This window comes from Nyctereutes procyonoides, unplaced genomic scaffold (assembly GCF_905146905.1).
Source record: "Nyctereutes procyonoides isolate TBG_1078 unplaced genomic scaffold, NYPRO_anot_genome, whole genome shotgun sequence".
Classification (NCBI taxonomy): Eukaryota; Metazoa; Chordata; class Mammalia; order Carnivora; family Canidae; genus Nyctereutes; species Nyctereutes procyonoides.
The window spans coordinates 29,189,592-29,212,072 of record NW_026575035.1 but is presented as its reverse complement, the minus strand read 5'-3'; the positions used below and the strand labels follow the sequence as shown (position 1 = coordinate 29,212,072).

At 39.1% G+C, this 22,481-nt stretch overlaps 1 protein-coding gene across 5 annotated transcripts in view; it reads right to left on the bottom strand.

Annotated features, from left to right (window-relative positions):
- The window catches only part of PRKDC (protein kinase, DNA-activated, catalytic subunit), a 215,362-nt gene that overhangs the window by 58,467 nt on the left and 134,414 nt on the right, over nucleotides 1-22,481 (bottom strand). For all 5 annotated transcript variants that reach the window (XM_055318273.1, XM_055318275.1, XM_055318274.1 and 2 more), the window contains 5 exons: nucleotides 22,026-22,238; nucleotides 16,749-16,861; nucleotides 14,196-14,327; nucleotides 11,134-11,313; nucleotides 744-949 (listed from right to left, as the gene is read on the bottom strand). In XM_055318273.1, coding sequence (XP_055174248.1) covers nucleotides 744-949; nucleotides 11,134-11,313; nucleotides 14,196-14,327; nucleotides 16,749-16,861; nucleotides 22,026-22,238 — 844 coding nt within the window. The remainder of the gene's footprint in view (nucleotides 1-743; nucleotides 950-11,133; nucleotides 11,314-14,195; nucleotides 14,328-16,748; nucleotides 16,862-22,025; nucleotides 22,239-22,481) is intronic.

Below are 22,481 nucleotides of genomic sequence, written 5' to 3'. Positions count from 1 at the left end.
ATTAGATGGCTAGTTTTGTGAGTGTGCAAGACATGCCTAATTCTTCTCAATACCTGACACAATGTCTTGCTCACACATAGTGCTCAATATAGAAAGATATGAATGACCATAAAACAGTGATTAGTACAAGGATTCCCCCACCCTTCTCTCTACTCTTTTTCCTAGAACCTGAAGATCCAAAAATCAGCACTATAAAATAGAAGTTCAAATTTAATTTTAACCTAATATCCTTCTCAGAATTAGGCATTGGCTTTATGATAAAAGCACAAGTAAGGAAAAAAGCAGACATAATGCAAAATGGCTTAGCAACAAAATAGAACTTGTTCTTCCCAAATTAACAAAGTAAGTGGATTAAATTGTTTCTAAAAGTATGAGTCCTGCTGAAAATAATGGATTACCCTCTATTCAGTTTAGTTAAGCAATAAAAACATATAAAACTGTAAGTTATGGCCACACTTGACAGGAAACTAGACTTGGTAGATAGGACCCTGAATCCAAAAAGATTGTATACTGAAAGAACAAGTATCACTGATGTTCTCTTTTCTGGAGTGAGATACTCCTGTTGTGACATCTACTCTTGACTTATATCGAATGGTACTTCACCAGAGAGATTTTTTTTTTAAATTTCATAGAAGTGTTATTATCAATTTTATTTGCTCATTTTCCACCAGAATGAAAAGTTTTTTCTGTATTACTTCAGTCAAATTCATTGTTCTCCCAACAGTCTGTATTACCAAACTTACTTAGCAAGTTCCATCCATCTGACAACATCAGGAGAGACACGCATCCTCCCCCGTAACTGCTTGGCAGGTGGCTCTTGAGGTCCCAGATGAAGTAGGGCCTCCTCGAGGAGACGGATGCCCACAGGCTGCTGCAGACTGGCAAGGCAGCTGGCACGGATAGAACCAGGGTCCAGGCTCAGCAAGTCTGTGTGTTGGCAACTGATTTCCTGCAAAACCACAAACACATGCAGCTATTTTGCCTATGGCACTTTGACTGTATCTTCACAAGCAAATAAGCCATTTTACTAAACATAAAAGAACATTTTAACATAAGTAGTGATATAACCAAAAATTTCTCTGTGTACCTCTATTAACAAAATTTCCTCAACATTCAGCTTACTGAAAGAAATGACCTTTTATTTTTACACTTCCAATTCAGAGATTAATTTAAAGCAAGAAAACCACTAGCAAAATATGAAAAATTTTATATGTATAATTTATATATCCAAACAACAATTGCAGTTTCCAGGAATATTTAGCCTGAATAGGTTGTAAAAACAGCTGAAACACAAAGATTTCATGCCTAATCACCAAAAGTAGGTACACTAATCTCCATTACAATATTTAGCATCTTTTTTTCCATCTCCTTCCACTCAGGGGCTTATTCACAATAATACTGAATTAGAGGATTTTAGGAATTTTTATATGACCTTTACTTTGCAACTCTGAATTTGAGAGTCCTATATATACCAATAAAAATAAACTACAAATCAATATAAAGAATATAAATAGTATGGCAACATTTCATTAAAACACACCTGAATGTGTGCATGTAGTTCTTGTGTGTCTGTGCATGCACATATATGGAGATATCTGGAAAAGACAGTGACCCTGCGAAAAACACAACACTTTCCTCACAGTTGTGCCACACATGGACCACTTGATAAGTCTGACCAAGCCAACTTAAATTCTACATTATGGGACTTGAAAGAATATAAATTCTCCAAAGCAAGCTAGCAAACAAAAATGTCACTCTTAGAAGGAATTAGTGGCACTGGAAAGAAAATCCAAATAAAATTCTGTTTTAATTAATAACACAGCAGGGGATCCCTGGGTGGTTCAGCAGTTTAGCGCCTGCCTTTGGCCCAGGGCGCGATCCTGGAGTCCCGGGATCGAGTCTGCGTCGGGCTCCCGGCATGGAGCCTGCTTCTCCCTCTTCCTGTGTCTCTGCCTCTCTCTCTCTCCCTCTCTCTATGTCTATCATGAATGAATAAATAAATAAACAAATAAATAAATCTTTAAAAAAAATTAATAGCACAGCAAAGTCTTGGTCTTAGTTGACGTATCCGATTTTGAGATAACATCATTCTAAATTTAGAAAGGGAAATCCTGAGTTACAAAGACTATTTTAAAATAAATATATTTTGGGGGCTCTTGGGTAGCTCAGTCAGTTGACCGTCTAAACCTTGATTTTGGCTTAGGTCATGATCTCAGTGTTCGAGACTGAGCCCCACATTGGGATCCATGCTCAGCGTGGAGTCTGCTTGAGAGATTCTCTTTTATCCTCTCCCTCCTCCTCTGCTCCTCTCTCTGCTACTGCTTGAGAGCACATATGCCCATACTCACTCCTTCTTTCTCCCAAATAAATAAAATCTCTAAAATAAATATACTTTTAATTTTCCAAGAATCAACTCATTCTATACTTATTGAATACCTTCTACATCCAGACATTGTAGTAAACAATGTTGTACCAGACTGCATGTAGCTTAAGATTTATTCTCATTTGTCAATAGAAGTCTTTTGTGGAAGTTTAAAATAAATAAACAACTATTACTGGTATATCATTCCTTTATATATAAATGTATTCTCATAATTTAAATGAGTTCTATAGGTCTATTTTTAAGAAGATTGATTATTCTGTATAAAGTTGTTGATAGTATCATAAAAGAATGATTTGCTAAACAAAAAAACTTCAGCTAACTGATTTCACTTTTTATAAATTCCAAAACAGAATAAAGTAATGAAATCTAATTTTTAAAATGTTGACAATCTATTGGAATTATTAATAATATTCTTGGCTTGGACCCTTATTTCACTGTATTAGGTAAAGGCAAGGGACATTTCTTCATTTCAAATATTCCATAGTTCTCTTTTTCTTAAAAGATTTTATTTATTTGGGAGAGGGAACAAGCAAGAGAAAGAGAGAGAATGAGGTGGCAGAGGGAGGGGTTGAGGGAGAAGCAGACTCCCCTGCTGAGCAGGGAGTCTGATGTGGGGCTTGATTCCAGGACTCTGGGATCATGACCCAAGGCGAAGGTAGATGCTTAAACATTTGAACCAGCCAGTGCCCCTCTGTAGTTCTTAAATAGAGGTTTACACATATAATACCCTCAATAAATGTTTTGTAAAGAAAACAAAATTTTTAAAAAGATCAACAAGCAATGTTGTTGCTTAAGTGTCGGACACCAAATTAATAGTAATTAACTATGTCATGGAAAAATGGTTAAACAGATTTTTCTTCCAGTTTGAGAGATATAGTTAGAACAGTCTGACAAATAACAGGATATGTGGCAGACAAGAAACTCATTCTGGGATGTCATGGTTGGGCAGCGGCATCTCAAAGAGATAGTACTTGCTAGAACAAGAACTCATGTGAATGCCATGCCAAATATACTAAGATGCCATGGAGAAGGGGAAAAAAAATCATACTTTCAGATATGAACCACAAACAGGAATCATAATAGGAAATACTGCAAATTTAACGCACTGATTTGCATTTGTGCTGCTTTTTCAATAGCAAGCTCTGGAGTGCATAGAAGTCATTTATTTACTTAATGACAATTAACAATTCTCTTAACAATGGAAAAAGCTAGCTTTTTAAAATAAATATAGGGACAAAACTAGGAATTCAGATTTAAAAAATCACTTCAGAACACAATGTAAAGAGAAACTTATTTTGAAATACTGGCTAGTTCAATATAATTTCTCAAATCTTATCTTTAGTGTAGCCAAGAAAAAAACAATGAAGGAATTCTACTTGTAAATTATAAACCAGTAAAAATAGAATACATAAAAAGAAACTATATTAATAGTTTCATGCTACATAAGAACAAAACAGGAAAAGCTGCTATTTCATCTCAGCGAATTATTAACCAATTAGTTTGCTAACTAATGCAAACCTCCAGTGAGGTTACTAGTTACAGAATAACTAAAATGGGCTTTGGGGGAAGTGGTTAAGATGGTGTAGTAGTAGAGGGACTCTGAACTTGCCTGGTCCTTCAAACACAGCTAGATCAACATTCAATTATTTTGAATAACTAGGAAGACAGACAATCTGAGGATAAAGGAAACAATCTGCACAGTTGGAGCAAGAGAACATGGCAGATGTGAGGTTTGGAGCCCTGATCTGGGGGAGAGAAAAGCCACAAGGCCTAAATGGGATGGAACCCAATTCTTGGGGTCAAGTCAGGAAGAGGGAGGAAAGCAGTTTCCTGCCCAGCAGGCAGGGACGACACAATAAGCTGCAGTGAGGAGATCCCCTGGGTCCCACAGGGAGAAATCACTCCCTTTCCAGAGGGCATGTGAAGAGCAGATTTTGCCTCTCAAAGGACCAAAGGCCCAAAGGCCAGCCAGAGCCACTGAGCAGTGCTCATCAGCAAGGTCAGAGGTGCCCCCAGAGAGCAGAAGACAACTTGTTACTCTAAGCCACAGTAGGCTTAAACCTGTGTGTGCACGTTGAGTGGCTGCTTTTCTGTGGCAGAACTAACAGAAAGCAGAGACTGGAGAAGATTGCAGATAACCTAGTGGCAGTTTTTGCTGTCTGCTGCAATAAATCCAAGCCTCTGCCACGGCTTCCCTGGGACAGAAGAGAGCAGAGGACTGAGTCAAGCGCGCAAGGCTGATAACCTGGGTCCAGCTTTTCGCTGAGTATTACAATAAACTCTAGCCTCTGTGCTCGCACTGTGCAATGTCCTTTCAGGGAAAGGATGAGACAATGTTAGGCATGTGATGGTGGTGGGTACATCCAGATCATCTCCTCCCCTGGACAGATTGGCCTGCACCTTACCAGGCTCTTTAAATCTTGGGAGTTTTGAATCCCAGACACCAGCCAGAGATAAAATACAGGAGATCTGTGGCTCTGGGTATACCAAAGACCTGGGCACAGACAGGTCAGGGCAGGGAACTGACGAAAGTGCAGGTCACAGGAGACTGCTCTTCTAAAAGGGCCTCCTGAACAATGGTGGCAGGGAGTTCTGCTCCACAAGAAGAGGCAGCAAGTGATGCCATTTTCTCCCTCCTCCCTCCCACCAGCACAGCAGGACTGCAGAGAGACACAGCACCTCCAGTGTAGGCTAGAGGCCCCTGCACTACACCCTTCCTCTCCAGAGGCTGGCAGGAACATCTTTAAAAGGGCAGCTGGCCCATGAACAGGCACAGCAGGCCTCTCCCACAGAAGACCAACAAAGGCCCTCACATCTACCAAGTCCAGTGATTAAAGAAAACTCCAAAATATCACCTTCTAGTGGAAATAGGACCAGGCTTGCTTCTTTTTTTTTTTCTTCTGTTAATTTTTTAAAACTTTTTTCATTTTGTACTTTTCTATTTCTTATTTTTTGTTCTTTATATTTTTTTCTCTTTTCTTTTACTTCTTTTTTTGTATCGGGCTTATAACTTTTTTTCAGTTGTTGGTTCATGTTTCCTTCTCTTATTTTTTGTACAGGCTTCATTCTTTTCTCTCTCTTTTCTTCTTTCCCTACTCTTCTTTCCTTCCTTGTTCCTTATTTTTCTAAAATCAAGCTTAGAGTTTATTGTTTGCCTGTTTGTATCCACTTTTGTTCTGTTTCCTTTTCTCTTGCCCTAAATCAGGCTTTGTTTTTGTTTTATTTTTCTTTTTTCTTTTTTTTCTTTTTTCCTTTATAGGCTTGACTTCACAAACATATCAAAGCACACCTACTTAAAAGTTCAAACACTCTCCACTATAATCAAGAAGGAATTCCGTAGAGGGAGGACCAGGGGGAAAGAGCAGCCAAAACACAACAGCAGAGTGTACACAGCATATACACCAGAAACAACTTCCTGAGGCTTTTGTTGTTATTGCTCTTTTGTGTTTTTTTTTCCCTTTCTCCTTAGTTTTCTGAACACAATGACTATAAGGAGAAATTCATTACAAAAGAAAGAGTAGGAGGTACTCTGCCACAAATTTAATAATATGGATATAAGTAAGATGTCAGAACCAGAAATCAAAACAATGACTATAAAGATGATAGCTGGCCATTAAAAAGCATAGAAGACACAAGAGAATTCCTTACCATAGTAATAAAAGAACTAAAATCTAATTAGGCCGAAATTAAAAATGCTATGACTGAGGTGCAGTCAAATATGGAGGTTCTAACAGCTAGGGTAAACAAGGCAGGAAAGAGTCTGTGATATAGGAGACAAAATAATGGGGAATAAGGAAGCTGAGAAAAAGAAAAACAACTACTGTATCACTAGGGGAGACTGAAAAATCAGCAATACCATAAAGCAAAATAATATTCAAATAACAGAGGTCCCAGAAGAGTTCCCAGAAGAGAGGAGGGCAGAAGGTTTATTTGAACAAATTATAGATCAGACCTTCCCTAATCTGGGGAAGGAAACAGGGACGCAACTCCAGGAGGGTCAGAGAACCCACCTCAAAATGAATAAAAAATAGGTCAACACTTTGACATATAATAATAAAGCTTATAAATTTCACAGAGATAGAGAAAATCCTGAGGGCAGCTCGGGACAAAAGGTCCTTAACCTACAAGGGTAGACACATAAGGCCAGCAGCAGACCTCTCCACAGAGATCTGCCAGGCCAGAAAGGACCAGCATGATATATTCAAGGTGCTAAATTGGAAAAAGTAAAGCCCAGGATACTGTGTCTAGAAAGGCTGTCATTCAGAACAGAAGTAGAGATAAAGAGTTTCCAGAACAAACAAAAACTAAAGGAATTTGTGAACACTAAACCAGCCCTGAAGGGGATTCTTTGAGCTAAGAGAAGAAAGTAACAAAAATCAGAAAAACACAGAGATAATCTATAGGAACGGTGACTTTACAGGTGATACAATGGCACTAAATTCATTTCTTTTAAGAATTACTCTCAATGAAAATGGGCTAAAGGCTCCAATTAAACAGATGGGTGGCTGAATGGTTGAGCATCTGCCTTCTGCTCAGGGTGTGATACCAGGGTGTGATCCCGGGGTTCTGGGATGGAATCTCACATCGGGCTCCCTACAGGAAGGCTGCTTCTCCTTCTGCCTATGTCTCTGCCTCTCTCTCTCTGTATCTCTCATGAATAAATGAATAAAATCTTTTAAAATGTTTTTAAAAAATAAAAAATAAATTTAAAAAATAAACACAGGGTATCAGATTGGATTTTAAAAAAACAAGACTCATTGATATGCTGAGACTCATTTTAACCCCAAAGACACCACCAGACTGAAAGTGAGATGTGAAGTGAAGGAGAACCATTTATCATCCTAATGGACATCAAAAGAAAGCTGGAGTAGTAGCCATCCTTCTATCAGATAAACTAGATTTTAAATCAAAGATTGTAATAAGAGATAAACAAGGACACTATCTCATAATAAAAGGGTCTATCCCTAACAAGAAGATCTAACAACTATAAATATTTATGCCCTAACTTGGGAGCAGCCAATTATAGAATCCAATCAATAACAGAATTAAAGCATCTAATTGTTAATAACAGAATAATAGTAAGGGACTTTAATGACCCACTCACAGCAATGGACAGATCATCTAAGCAGAAGATCCACAGGAAACAGGCTTTGAAAAGACACACTGGACCAGATGGACTTCATAGATATATTCAGATCATTCCATCCTACAGCAACTGAATACACATTCTTCTCATGTCCACATGGAATGTTCTCCAGAATACATCACACAAAGTGGGTCAAAAATCAGGTCTCAACCAGTACAAAAAGACTGAGATTATACCATGTATGTTTTGAGACCACAATGCCGTAAAACTTGAATGCAATCACAGGAAAAAAGTTTGGAAAGGACACAAATACATGGAGATTAGCAAGCATCCTACTAAAGAGTGAATGGATCAACCAGGAAATTGAAGAAGAATTTTAAAAATACATGGAAACAAATGAAAATGAAAACACAACAGTTTAGAAGCTTTGAGATGCAGCAAAGGCGGTCCTAAGAGTTTCAGTATATAACAATACAAGCCTTCCTCAAGATACACACAACCTAACCTTACACCTAAAGGAGAAGAAAAATAATAAAATATGAGCAGAAATCAGTAATATAGAAATAACACACACACACACACACACACACACACACACACAGAACAAAGATACTAGGACCTGGTTCTTTGAAAGAATTAAGAAGATCAAAAAACCCCTAGTCAGCCTTGTCAAAAAGAAGAGAGAAAGGACCCAAATCAATAAAATCATGAACAAAAGAGATCATGACCAACACTGAAGAAATACAATTAATTATAAGAGCGTATTATGAGGAATGATATGCCAACAAATTAGGCAATCTGGAAGAAAAGAATGCATTTCTTCTATACAGAAACATATAAATCACCAAAACTGAAACAGGAAGGAATAGAAAACCTAACCGGATCCACAGCAAGCCAAGAAATAGAACTGGTAATCAAAAATCTCCCAACAGCAAGAGTCCAGGGCCAGATGGCCTCCCAGCAGGATTCTAACAAACATTTAAAGAAGAAATAATACTTATTCTTCTGAGCTGTTCAAAAAAACAGAAATGGAAGGAACACTTCTAAACTCTATGAGGTCAGTACTACCTTGATTCCAAAACCAGACAAAGATCCCACTAAAAAGAATTACAAACCAATATCCCTGATGAACATGAATGCAAAAATTCTCACTGAAATACTAGCCAGTAGGATTCTACAGTACATTAAAAGGGTTATTCACCAGGACCAAGTGGGATATATTCCTGGGCTGCAAGGGTGGTTCAACATCCACAAATCAATGAAGGGGATATGCCACATTAATAAAGGAAAGGACAATAACCATATAATCCTTTCAGTAGATGCAGAAAAAGCATTTGACAAAACACAGCATCCTTTCTTGACTAAAACTCTCTGCCATGTAGGGATAGAGGGTATATACCTCCATATCATAAAAGTTATATACAGGGGATCCCTGGCTCAACGGTTTGGCGCCTGCCTTTGGCCCGGGGCGCGATCCTGGAGTCCCGGGATCGAGTCCCGCATCGGGCTCCCGGCATGGAGCCCGCTTCTCCCTCTTCCTGTGTCTCTGCCTCTCTCTCAATCTCTGTGTCTATCATGAATAAATAAATAAATAATCTTAAAAAAAAAAGTCATATACAAAAAACCCACAGCAAATTAACATCTTCAATAGGGAAAAACGGAGAGCTTTTCCCCTAAGGTTAGGAACATAATAGCAATGTCCACTTTCACCACAGTTTTTCTACTTTACTGGAAGTCCTAGCCTCAGCAATCAGACAACAAAAAGAAATAAAAGGCATCTAAACCGGCAAAGAAAGTCACACTCTCACTCTTCGTAGATGACATGATACCCTCTGTAGAAAACCCAAAAGACTCCACCCCAAAATTGCTAGATCTCATTCAGGAATTCAGCAAAGTCACAGGATATAAAAATAATGCAATCAAATAATAGAAATCAGTGGCATTTCTATACACTAACAATGAAACTGAAGAAAGATAAATTAAGGAATCAATCGCATTTACAATTGCATCAAAAACCATAAGATACCTAGGAATAAACCTAACCAAGAAGGTAAAGGATCTGTACTCTGAAAACTATAGAACACTTAAGAAACAATTTGAGGAAGACACAAAGAAATGGAAAACATTCCATGCTCATGGACTGGAAGAATAAATATTGTTAAAAATGTCTATACTTCCCAAAGCAATCTCCATATTCAATGCAACTCCTATCAAAGTACCTCAACATTTAGAATCTGAAAATTTGTATGGAACCAGCAACGACCCCAAACAGCCAAAGGAATGTTGAAAAAGAAAAGCAAAGGCGAAAGCATCACAATGACTGACTTCGAGTTGTACTACAAAGCTGTGATCCTCGAGACAGCCTGGTACTAGCACAGAAACAGATACACAGATCAATGGAACACAAAAGAGAACTCAAAAATGGACCCTTAACTCCCACTTTCTTACACCAGACACAATAATAAACAATAATAAACTCAAAATGACTGAAAGACCTAAATGTGGGACAGGAATCCATCAAAATCCTAGAGAACACAGTTAGCAACCTCTTTGACCTTGGCTGTAGCAACATCTCACTAGACACATCTCCAAAGGTAAGGGAACCAAAAGCAAAAATGAACTAGATAAAGATAAAAAGCGTCATCAAGATTAAAAGCTTCTGCACAGCAGAGGATACAGTTGACAAAAATAACAGGCAACCTACAGAATGAGATAAGACATTTGTGATTATATCATCAGATATAGGGTTAGTATCCAAAATCTATAAAGAACTTATCGAACTCCATATCCAAAAAACAAAAAATCCAGTCAAGAAATGGGCAGAAAACATGAACAGACATTTCTCCAAGGAAGACTTAAACATGGCCAACAGACACATGAAAAGATGCTCAACATCACTTGGCATCTGGGAAATACAAATCAAAACCACAATGAGATACCACCATACACCGGTCAGAATGGTCACCCACTGTAATTCCGGAAGGGCAGAGATTTGTTCCTCTTGCATCACTCATTGTCCCTGTCACTTAGAACAAAGTCAGAAATATGCTCAATCAACATTGATAACATGCGATCTGTTAAAGGCAACCAGGAGGCAGGAAATAAGCTGGTGAAGCAGTATGTAAGGAAAACAACTAATATTCAGAGTTTAGCCAAAACACTGAAGGGACTAGCTTATGGCTTATTAAAAATCTGAACACTTTTATACCAAGGTTGGTTTCTAATTATTCAGTCATATATAGGTTTGGGGTTTTGGAGGTGTGTTTTTTTTCCCCTTGAAGATTCATCCATTTATTTAAAGAGTGAGAGAGTGGGTTTGAGTCAGGGGGGTGGGGAGGGGCATGGGCTGAGAGAATTCTTAAGCAGACCCCCCATTGAGCATGGAGCCTGTAGTGGGACTCGTTCTTATGACCCTGAGATCATGACCTGAGCCGAAACCAAGAGTCAGACACCCCCATGTGATATAAATAAATAAATAAATAAATAAATAAATAAATAAATAAATAAAATCAACCCATCTGGGAAGAGGTAACCACACAGAGCACATCTACTCTATTAAATACCTTGTGCTTCAGCTTGTGAAACAAATGAAGTTTTTATGACATACACATATGATGGCAAAGTAGATAGTGCATATTTATGAAGTGTGCGTATAGATTCTTACCTGAATACAGGAGACAAAAGGTGGAAAGAAAGAGAAAGTGGAGTTAAGAAAATGACTGAAATCCTGGAGCAACTTTTGAGTAATGTTGTTTTTTTCAGACATGGTCTTGTATTTATCCATCTCCTTTATAATTCCAGAAAACAAGCTGCCAAACAGCTGTTTTGCAATTATTGGGTCTCTCTGTAAAATATTCAAAGACAAATTAGGATCTGAGGTAAAAATGCTATAATTCACTAATACTATCACAGCTTTATTTGAAAACACAAAGTGCTGCCAACATAAGTAATTTACATCTCAATTTTGTTTAGAAAATTTTAACAGGAATTGACATGGCTACTACTTGAAATTTAACCAAATATGCCTGTGATACCATGGATTTTGGATGCAGAAATATGTAAGCTGGCTTAATCACATATGTAGCCAATAGCTTAACTCATGGGTAAGTCTGGACCTTCAGATTCCTCATCTCTAAAGTGGGGATAATAGGGTTGTGGTGAGGCTCAGCCAAGATAATGCATAGAAAGTGACCACTGCAGTAATCGATAAGACCTTTAAGACAGAGTAAATGAAATTTTTAGGTACTATCTTCACATTAGTATCATCATAAAGGTTAAAAAACTAACTGATAAGCTTAAATAAAATGCCAATTTAAATTTCATAGTCCCATCATTATGACCATTTAAACTGTTAAAACCATCAGTAGTTTTCATGTTTGGTATATTTAGCTCTAACAGAATGCCACCTGATCTCCTCTGGCTTCTATCCTCATGCTCCATGACCACAGGAACATTATCCTTCATCTGTGCCTGTGACACCAGTACTAAGAACAGTCCCTAGCATGCAGTGCCTATATTTTTTAAAAGGCACGAACACATGAATTTAAAAAACTTAAGAATTATTTTGCTTGATAAAAACTTGTGTCTGGATAAAAAGTACAATTTGATTTATTCTTTGTTATTTAAGTAATGTATTTGTCTCATATAGAGTTATATGGTTGCTATAAAAATTTTCAGAAAATATAGATTAGGAAAAAAGAAAGTATCACTCATAAACTGCATGAAGACAGTCACTGCCACAGATGGATCTTCTACTGACATGCACACTCTCTTATACAGTGTCTGCTAACTCTTTTTTCATTTAACTTGTGGCACACAGGTTCCCATGTCTACAACCCCAATTCTTGGGTCTTATGCACAAATTCCTTCATTTCCCAGGGAGCTTCAAAAGCTCCTTCTGTCATGATAATGCAGTGGTGATTAAGATAAAGAAGTTTTCAGAGCAAAAGAATGCTGCCGCTGGACACGTGCTGTAACGGCTCCTTTATAGGCTCCTCTTCCACTCTCATGTGCAAGGCTCATAGTGAAGAAGGGGAACCCAGGATAACAGAGGAGGCCACAGTTGCCCTTTAGCGCTTAGAACAGTCCCTGGCATCCAGAAGGAGTTGCTCCATATATAATATTTATTGAATAAAGTATTAGAACTTAAACATAAGGAAACACATTCCTCTTCAAAGAAGAGAAAAAATGTAGTCATGTTTTTTCAAAACAATATTCACCATCTTAATATTTTCCAAGCACCAATGAGATGAACTGATCTGGGCACAGGTGAGCAGGTGGCAGCATCATTTCTGAGGCAGTGAGTAAATACATACATGCAAGGCATTAGAGAAACTGGGAAATAGTGGGGATGAACAAGAACACTGGGCCAGATGTCAAAACAGAGGGGTGTTGTCTTAGTTCCATACCCATCAAAATATACAGTTGTGGGTTTTTTTATATTAAATTTGTAGCTTTATTTTTTCTTTTATTTTGATATACAGTTTTGACTATATTTGCCATTCTTTGCTAACTTTCAATTCTTCATCTGTAAATGTACCTAACAACTGCCTTTATGGCACAAAATTATTGGGAGAAGCTAATGAGAGGAATGTGAAAGCAGTCCATAACAACCAAGGGCTCTTCTGTGATAGTAGTTACATGAATCAATATGTATGCTACAATTGCACAGAATCTCTCGCTCTCTCTCTCTCTCTCACACACACACATACACACACAAATGCAGGGAAAAAATGATAAGACTGCAGTCCACTTAACACTTTTGTTCCAATGTCAATTTCTAGATAAAAATAATGTACTATGGTTATGTAAGATACCACCAGTGGGGGAAGCTAGGTAAAGGGTATATGGGACTATGTACTACTTTTGCAAATTCCTATCAATCTATATTTATTTAAATAAAACACTTAAAAAAAAAGGTAAAAGAATATGGAGATATAACTTATAAGCAACATTAGTTCTGAAAATTTATGTAGAATAAAATATGGCATTATATTTCAGCACCTAGCATAATGATATATATATATATATACATACGTATATATATATATATAAATACTCTCCAATTTTTTTTTATACTCTCCAATTTTTAAAGTTATTTCAATAAAAGTCAAAGAAATCTTAATTAGGCTTTTAGGGAGTAAATATCTTGTTTTTGTCAGAGAATTCAGCTAGGAAACTTCATTCACTCTCAACCCTAACAACTTAGAAAAATATTTCCAATCCTCTGCTATTAAGAAAATTAACAAAGAAGGAAGAATTCCTTCTTGTGGGTGGAATTAAGGAATTCCAGCCATAAAATGATATTCTCTTGATCCACCCCCATCCACCAAAAGGATCTTGTATAAGAAATGATTTAAGTGGCTTAGCACTTTTAAATTTAAAATTACACATTATTTCACTGACCAACATTATTGGTAGGAAAAATAGATTTCACTGCCTGGTTTTATAGAAGACACTGTGACTCAGAGCATTAAGTGTCTTGACAAGGACCCAACTGCAGGACTACCTTCTAGATGACTCTACATGAGTCACACCTGGGAAAGTTAAGATCAGGGCCAAGACTGGGACCAATGTCTTTTAACGAAGTCCACTGTTAAAGACAAATCAACACTTCGTTTATGATATAGTGTAGCATCAACCACTTTTCCTTGTACATAGTAGCCCCCTGGAACTGCAAAACAGTTTTCATCTGTCAATAGAAAAATGAAGCATTCAAGGACCAACCTGGGCCACAGCTTGCAAGGGGGTGATCAGGCTACTGTATTTAATCTGAATGTCAGGAAGGTCTCCTTGGCGGTAACTTCTGTACAAAATGACTTGGGCATCGTGCTTCATTTTTAACTCACTCTTGATCTCCTATAATCATTAGAACCAAAGAAGGAAGATTAGAATTTTTATTGAAAAAATCTGTAGTGCAAATCTGTAGTGCATGCACGATCCATCAGTACCTATCCTTAATATAAAGGTGAACCTGATGACAATTTTTTTTAAAGATTTATTTTTTTTAATTTATGATAGAGAGAGAGAGAGAGAGGCAGAGACACAGGCAGAGGGAGAAGCAGGCTCCATGCACCGGGAGCCTGACGTGGGATTCGATCCCGGGTCTCCAGGATCGAGCCCTGGGCCAAAGGCAGGCATGAAACCCCTGAGCCACCCAGGGATGCCCTTGATGACAATTTTTATACAAATTGGTTTGGTCACTATGCTTTACCAGTCTATGACAGACAATAAATCCAAAATAAAAATTACTAGCAAATGAGCAGTAAAAACATTATTTAAATGTTCATCACAACATAATGTGAATATTGGTAAATTCAGAGAACCTGAATTAAAACATTTAAAGCCATATCTCAGAGGGTTCTTTCCCCCCTTAATTCCTCTTAGAAAAACCTTGGGTGATAAAAAAGCTGGGTGATATCATCACAGCTCCCAACACCTGGTTCCTCCCGACCCTGCTCACCTGTTCAGGCCAGGCTGGGCTCACTCCTGACTCCCCACCACACAGGGCTGTTGTATCTCTTCACCTCTGCCTAGAATGTCTTTTCAGTTTCTCTCTCATTATTTGGTTCCTATCTCAGAAATCATCTTCAAAGAGGCTTGCTTTCTCACTTCCTCTGTAACAGTCTTCCCCACACATGCTCATCACTAGGTTAATTTCCAACAATCACATTATAATCTTAACTCATTCTCTTTTTTTGTCTGTTGTACACACTGCGTTGTAGCTCCAAGAGTGCTTATGTTATATTTACTTCTATACCATTAGCACTGAGAGTAGTGCCTGACATGGAGCACAGTGCTCCCAACAAATAAAGCACATGGCCTTCCAGTGCCTGATTACCTCCATGCCATTCTTACTGTGAGGTCAGCCACTTCAGATGAGAACATCTGTGTCAGAGCAAATGCTTGGCCTCATACATACAGCAGACCATCCCACATTTACTAATTATTAAAAGGACTCTCTTTATATCAGACCAAAATATCTCCCTGTGATTTCTATCCAACAATCCTGATTTTATCTCTTCCTTCTGTTCATATTCTGCTTGTTATATCCTTCAGGCAGACCTAGTTAGATTTCAGGCTTAATTAGTAGCTCATGGCTACCTCTTCGAGTGCACAAAGCAGAACGCCCTCCACGTGTGGTGGGGCCAGTAAGAAGGGGTGTGGGATGACTGTGGGCACTGATTTGGGACCCTCCTTTTTAAGAGAACAGCTATACTTACAGAGATAAGAGAAAGATGAAAAGTACATTTTCTTTCCACAGAAGATACAGTGGAACCATTCGACTACTTCATATTCAGATGTGGAAGTTAATTAAGTGAGGATTTTTTTTTTAATTTTTTTTTAATTTATTTATTTATGATAGTCACACAGAGAGAGAGAGAGAGGCAGAGACATAGGCAGAGGGAGAAGCAGGCTCCATGCACCAGGAGCCCGATATGGGATTCGATCCCGGGTCTCCAGGATCGCGCCCTGAGCCAAAGGCAGGCGCCAAACCGCTGCGCCACCCAGGGATCCCTTAAGTGAGGATTTAAACTGAATTAGAACAAACTCAGGTGTTTTAACTCATAATCTCATCTTTCTTGAAAATTCTGTGGTAATTACTGATTTGTAAGTAATACTGAAGCTATGGATAAACAAATTCTTTCATTAATTCCACATTTTGAGAAATGTTTAATTCATGCCACACTAGGTCACTGCTTTCAGCAGATAACCCTGGACCATCTATCTGCCTGGCCTGCTCACCCCTTTCTCTGGGCTCACCATTCCCTCTTCATCCAGGCACCCTCAGGAGAGTGGCTGGTTGTTATATGGTCCCACAGTGGCCTCAGACCCAAGTTAGGTCAAGGTTCTGGCCAATCCCTCCCAGCGGCTAATGTTGTAAGATCATTCAGGAACAACTTGAGGCCGTGTCTCACCACATGGAGAAAGCCAGTCTGTACACAAACAACAAAGTCAAGCTTCAGTGAGAGTCTGAGATAAGGGGCAAGGATGAGGTCCTGGCAGTGCCTGTGAACTCAACATACTGCAGATTCAAGGGACTACCCACACAGGCCCCATTCCAAGATCCCCATGACCTCATTAGTGAGTCACGACTGTCCTTTATATCTACATTAGTCAGGGGAAAAATCCTTGGTTCATAAGTAACTTTAATGCATATAGTGCTACTTCCATAATTTTGTTAGGGAAGAAATATCTGACAAACTTATTCCTTAGTATATATCTTTTGATATAAAATAAATATTTCTGACCAATCAAATTCTCAAAACAGATACAAACCTTCTCTCGTTTTTGTTCAGCAATACCTTTTCTGGCATAAATCAAACTGAGCTTTTCTTGGTCCTTTATAAATCGTCTGCGTAATCTTAATATTTCTGTCCGATTGTCTATACCTAAAGAATATAAAGGTTTGTTACAGATGGCCAATTTGACATTTGCAGTTGACTTTGCCTTCTTTCTAGAATCCTCTCAAAATAGAATTATTCGCTTATCTCCATTTTTTCATTTTCATCTAGTTGTTTTGCTTTGTTTTAATGACATAAGTCTACAGAGAATCGCACAAGAGACAACTAACCAGTTTTGGAGAGAACTCAGTCCAATCCCAGTGCTACCATGCACAGAACAGGGACAAAGCAATAACAGTGCAGAAGACCTGGAAGGCTCAAAACCTGGCAGCACCCAGCACCTCTAGGGGCAAGGAGGAAGATGAGGCTACAGCAGGAGGTGTGGTTAGAAAGCACGTTTCCTCGTGCTGCAGGTGTGGAGCTTGCAGGGCCCTGTGGCCCTGCGGGTGCACAGAGCCAGCATGGCTGCAGACACAGCAATTCTACCCAGCAACCACATGGGCTTCTGGAAAGTGCATCTGCCTGCTCCAGCTTGGCCTCTGGAGTGCTGGCACCCTGGCCTATAGCCTGCTGACAAGAGACTGGATATTTTGCCTCTGGGTAATCCACCAGCACAAAAGCACAGGCAAAGAGAGCAACACATCAGGAGTTTCAATGTCCTGGTCTAGTTGGACCTCTGCACTCCAATGTGCAGCTATTCCAAATGTCTTTTTAGTGCCCCATAAGCCAAAAGACAAGCCACCAGACATTTTGAGAAAAGCTTCAAATATAAAAAATAGAAACAAAAATAAACAAAAGGGAAAGAGCAACCGATGAAAGCAGACCATCCAAAAAAAAAAAAAAATTCAAACATTATCATAGAAAAGTAGAAATTGCAACAGTGGATCAAGGATGGAAGGGTATTCAGAGAACATAAAAAGCTCATGGAAACCAAAAATATGATATAACTTAAAAGCCAGGGTTAGAAAATCGGTTGAAGTGATTTCCCAGAATACAAAGCAAAAAGGGAAAAGAAGACAAGAAAATTACAAGATCTGATAAGGTCCGATATCTAAGCAACAGGCTTCCAAAAAGAAAATGAGATGAGGAAATCATCAATAAAATCACCCAAAAAAATATTCTAGAACTGGAAAATAAGTTAGCAGTCTAAAAGGGCCCTCCTACCGCCCAGAAAAATGCACTACAACAGACCTGCACACGCCAGATGACACTTTAGTGAAATTTCCTAAAATTGATTTAAAAGAAAGGATCCTAAGATCTTCTGCAGAGAAAAAAATCCAACTCTTATAAAGAATCAAAAAAAGAACGCCATCAGGTTTCCCAACCCAACCCTGGGTAACAGAGAACCCTAGTGAGTTCTCAGAATTCTACAGCTAATTACCTAGCAGGTGTGAGTGCCATCAAAAGCAATGTATGGCATCAAGGCATCAAAAACAACTTACTCTTTCTGACCCCTTTTCTCAGGAAGCTACTCAAGGAAGTGCTCCACCAGAAAGAAGAGCCATCCAAAGAAGAAGAATCCAATCCAAGAGAAGTGAAAAGGCCCTCAGGTCTCTAGACCATGGCTGAGTAGAGACACCTCAAGACAGGGTGGCTCAAAAGCCATAGAAGAGATTTCTTTTAAGATGAAACATTTATATGTTGGGACACAGAAAAAGACAATGGTACAATTCAGAGGGAATCAAGTGATGAATATATAGAAATCTAAACCAAAATAATTATCAATGTGCAAGAAAAATTACTATACAATAGGAAAGGAAAAATAGTCATAGAAGCACTATGACTTGAACACGCATAATTGTATGTAATCAAATAAGAGGAAACTACTGATGAAACCAAGATGAAGACTTAATTATATCAAGAGAATAAAGACACAAGAAGAATTCACTGTGAGCATCTGTGTGGTGGGTGGGAGTGAGGGACAAGAAGGAGCCAAATCCTCAATGTCCATAATGTTAAGCTTAAAGAGAATGACTAATACTACAGGGGAAAAAAAAAAGGTAGAGTAGCAATATAAATACTGTTTAGAGATTCAGAAGGGTCTAAGCGGTTGTGTCTGGAATTCGGGAAATGGGTATGGAGGGTTGCTATTCTAAAAAGCTTTGGCAAAGTATTTGACTCTTTAAACTGCATGCAAGGGATCCCTGGGTGGCGCAGCGGTTTAGCGCCTGCCTTTGGCCCAGGGCGCGATCCTGGAGACCCAGGATCGAATCCCACGTCGGGCTCCCGGTGCATGGAGCCTGCTTCTCCCTCTCCCTGTGTCTCTGCCTCTCTCTCTCTCTCTCTCTCTATCATAAATAAAAATAAAAATAAAAAAATCTTTAAACTGCATGCAAGTATTACTCTGATACAAATAACTGAAGGAAACTGTAGTAAAGAATTAAAATAATGGCTGAAAAGTGACATTTTAATTAGGTTACAATTTCAAGTTTTTAAATGTCAATGATAATAGTATCATAGTAAGGATTAATTCACCACATTTTATGAATTTTTAAATATTCCTGTTTAGGCAAGAAAATGCATAAACCCCAAAAAAGACAGACAGTATGGGAAATATTTTACATCTACAAAGGCACAAGGGGTGATTCAAATACATTTTTCAAATTAAAATTGATAGCTAATAGTATTCATTTTACCTACTCAGTTCCACAAGTTTTTTCAAATTCACATATAAAACTTTTATTTTTTTTAATTTATTTTTTTTTATTTATTTATGATAGTCACACACACAGAGAGAGAGACAGAGAGGCAGAGACACAGGCAGAGGGAGAAGCAGGCTCCATGCACCGGGAGCCTGACGTGGGACTCGATCCCGGGTCTCCAGGATCGTGCCCTGGGCCAAAGGCAGGCGCCAAACCGCTGCGCCACCCAGGGATCCCTCAAATTCACATATAAAACTTTTAAAGAAAATGGTCTAAAAATTAGGTTTAACCTCTTATCCTCCTTAATTTCTATACAAGTCAATGAAAACAGGGAAAAATTGCTCAACAGTTTGAGTTGTGGACTATGCTGCTAACCTCAGCCACTTCTTTCTGTCTTCTGAGCCTCCTCCCTATTGAGTAGAGCGGGTCACAGGCAATCTCCATGCATTAACTGTATTGCAGGCTGCCCCAAACACCTGTTCAACAATTCTGTGGGAAGATGCACGTGCCATGGGTTTGAGGTGAGCAAGACGATTAATGAGCTATGAGAAGGTAATAGTCATTCTGGGACTACATTTTAACCCTGGGGCTTTCATTGTCAAAGTTACAGAAGGACATAGAACCATGCACTCTGGAGGACAGTTTGGTGGAGAAACAGCAGAGGAAGAAGATATAAAAGAAAAAAGACTGGTGGGAAGCAACAAAGCCGGGGGCAGAACAGACAAAGCAGGAGGGCCTCATTAGCCCCCTTCAAACCCAGAGTGCTGCGCAAAAGGAAGCTAGATTTACCTCAGCTACTTTAAATTCACAGAATTGTGAAGTGAGGAAGAGAGGAAAGTATTTCATGTGTGTGTTTAATTCCTACAATTTAAAGGAATTTACATTTACTCGTTTAAAATAAAGTGTATCAGGGTGCCTGGATGGCTCAGTCAATGGAGTGTGTGACTCTTGATCTTGGGATTGTTAGTTTGAGCCCCACAATGGATGTAGAGATTACTTAAAAATGAAATCTTAAAAAATAAATAAAATAAAGCATATCAGGAAGGAGGTAGGTGGGAGGATGAGAGAAATAGGTGAAGGGGATTAAGAGTACACTTATCATGATGACCACCGAGTAATGATGCATTGAATTGTTGAATCACTATATGATTTTACATTTGAAACTAATATAACACTGTATGTTAACTATACTGAAATGTAAAATTAAAAACTTAATAAAAATAATAAATAAAAATAAAATAAATTTATCCTAGCTCTTATTTTTTATTATAAATTTATTTTATTGGTGTTCAATTTGCCAACATATAGAATAACACCCAGTGCTCATCCCGTCAAGTGCCCACCTCAGTGCCCATCATCCATTCACCCCCACCCCCCGCACTCCTCCCCTTCCACCACCCCTAGTAGTTTGTTTCCCAGAGTTAGGAGTCTTTGCTGTTCTGTCTCCCTTTCTGATATTTCCCACTCATTTTTTCTCCTTTCCCCTTTATTCCCTTTCACTATTTTTTATATTCCCCAAATGAATGACACCATATAATGTTTGTCCTTTTCCAACTGACTTATTTCACTCAGCATAATACCCTCCAGCTCCACCCACGTCGAAGCAAATGGTTATCCTTGCTCTTAAATTTCCCCAAGGTTCTGTGTTAGGACCTTTTCTCTGTTTCCATTCTCTGGGTTTTCACTCACTCCCAGAGCTGCCATTCTCATCAAGAGCTGAGTGGCACCATTTCAGCCAGTGCTGGGTCTTCAAGGTCTGCCAGCACTTCCCTGCAACCCCCGTGACTTGTCCCCCCTCTTCTTCCCCACAAGAACCCTTGGTTTCCAGGGCCTCCTCAGGCACTGCACATGCTGCTCTGTGCGGATCCCCCGAGAGGTCATCCAGAGAACCCTACCTGTCTGCCTAGTTCACTACGGAAAGCCTCGGTAGCCTCCTAAATCTGCAGGCCCATATCCACAGCTGTCTGCTCCATGCTCCCAGTGGGCCTGTCCCACAGCACCCTATTTGGCTAGACTGCTACAAGACTGCCAGTCTGTAAACAATCTTCCCAAACATGCTCCATACTTCCTGCCTCAGTCCTTGTTCACCCTCCCCCTTCCCATACCCCGAGCCCCCAAGGCTACTCCCAACAACAGCCTCTTCTCCCCAGGTCCTTCCTTGAGCTTTACTGAGATTTACTAATTCTGTCTCATCTCAAGGTCACCTATTTGCTTACTTACTCTGATGTTCAGAAAGTCACTAAATGAATGGACTGATTCTAATTTATTCAACAGCTTTTCTGGAACGCTTAAAACTAGGCTTTCAACATGGTAAGTACCCAAACAAGATTTATTGAATTAAATTTTATTACTATTTTTTTTTAAGTAAACTCTACCCCCAACATGGGGCTTGAACTCACAACCCCAAGATTAAGAGTTGCATACTCTATTGACTAGTTATCAGGAACCCCTGAATTAAATTTTAATGGCCTTATTTATAAGGAAATGTGAATGCAGTCGGAAATTCACTTTCTTTATCTAAGCGTCTGCATTAACTTATGTTAAGTACACTTCAGCAAGCTTACTTTTACCTTTTGCTTTGTTATCTACTTTGTCCCCTGGAAGGCCCAGCTTTTTTTCCCCAAAATCAGGTCCGACTGACTTCAAGGGTGCTCTCTGTGACTTCTCATTCCTCTTCTGGGCAAACAGTAAGGAGGAAGATGAAGAATCCGATGATGAGACTGTATAATCCACCAGAGGGTCAATACTGCTCCCAGTCAGCCAATTAAAGGAGCTTCTACCATCTGCAAACAGACATGACCAGAGCATGTTACAGCACGCTCAGGACTGTACAACACTGCCAAGCCCACACCACCCTGCCACTGCAGCTGGAGCAGTGCCAACTGCCTGACACATGTGTGAGACAAAACGATGGCATCATCCTGGTGGCACCTGGGGCCTCCATGTGCTCACCTGCCACAGTCACTGGTGACAGCTCCTCCAGGGAGACAGCCATGTCACAGCAGAAAGACACTATGTCACAGCAG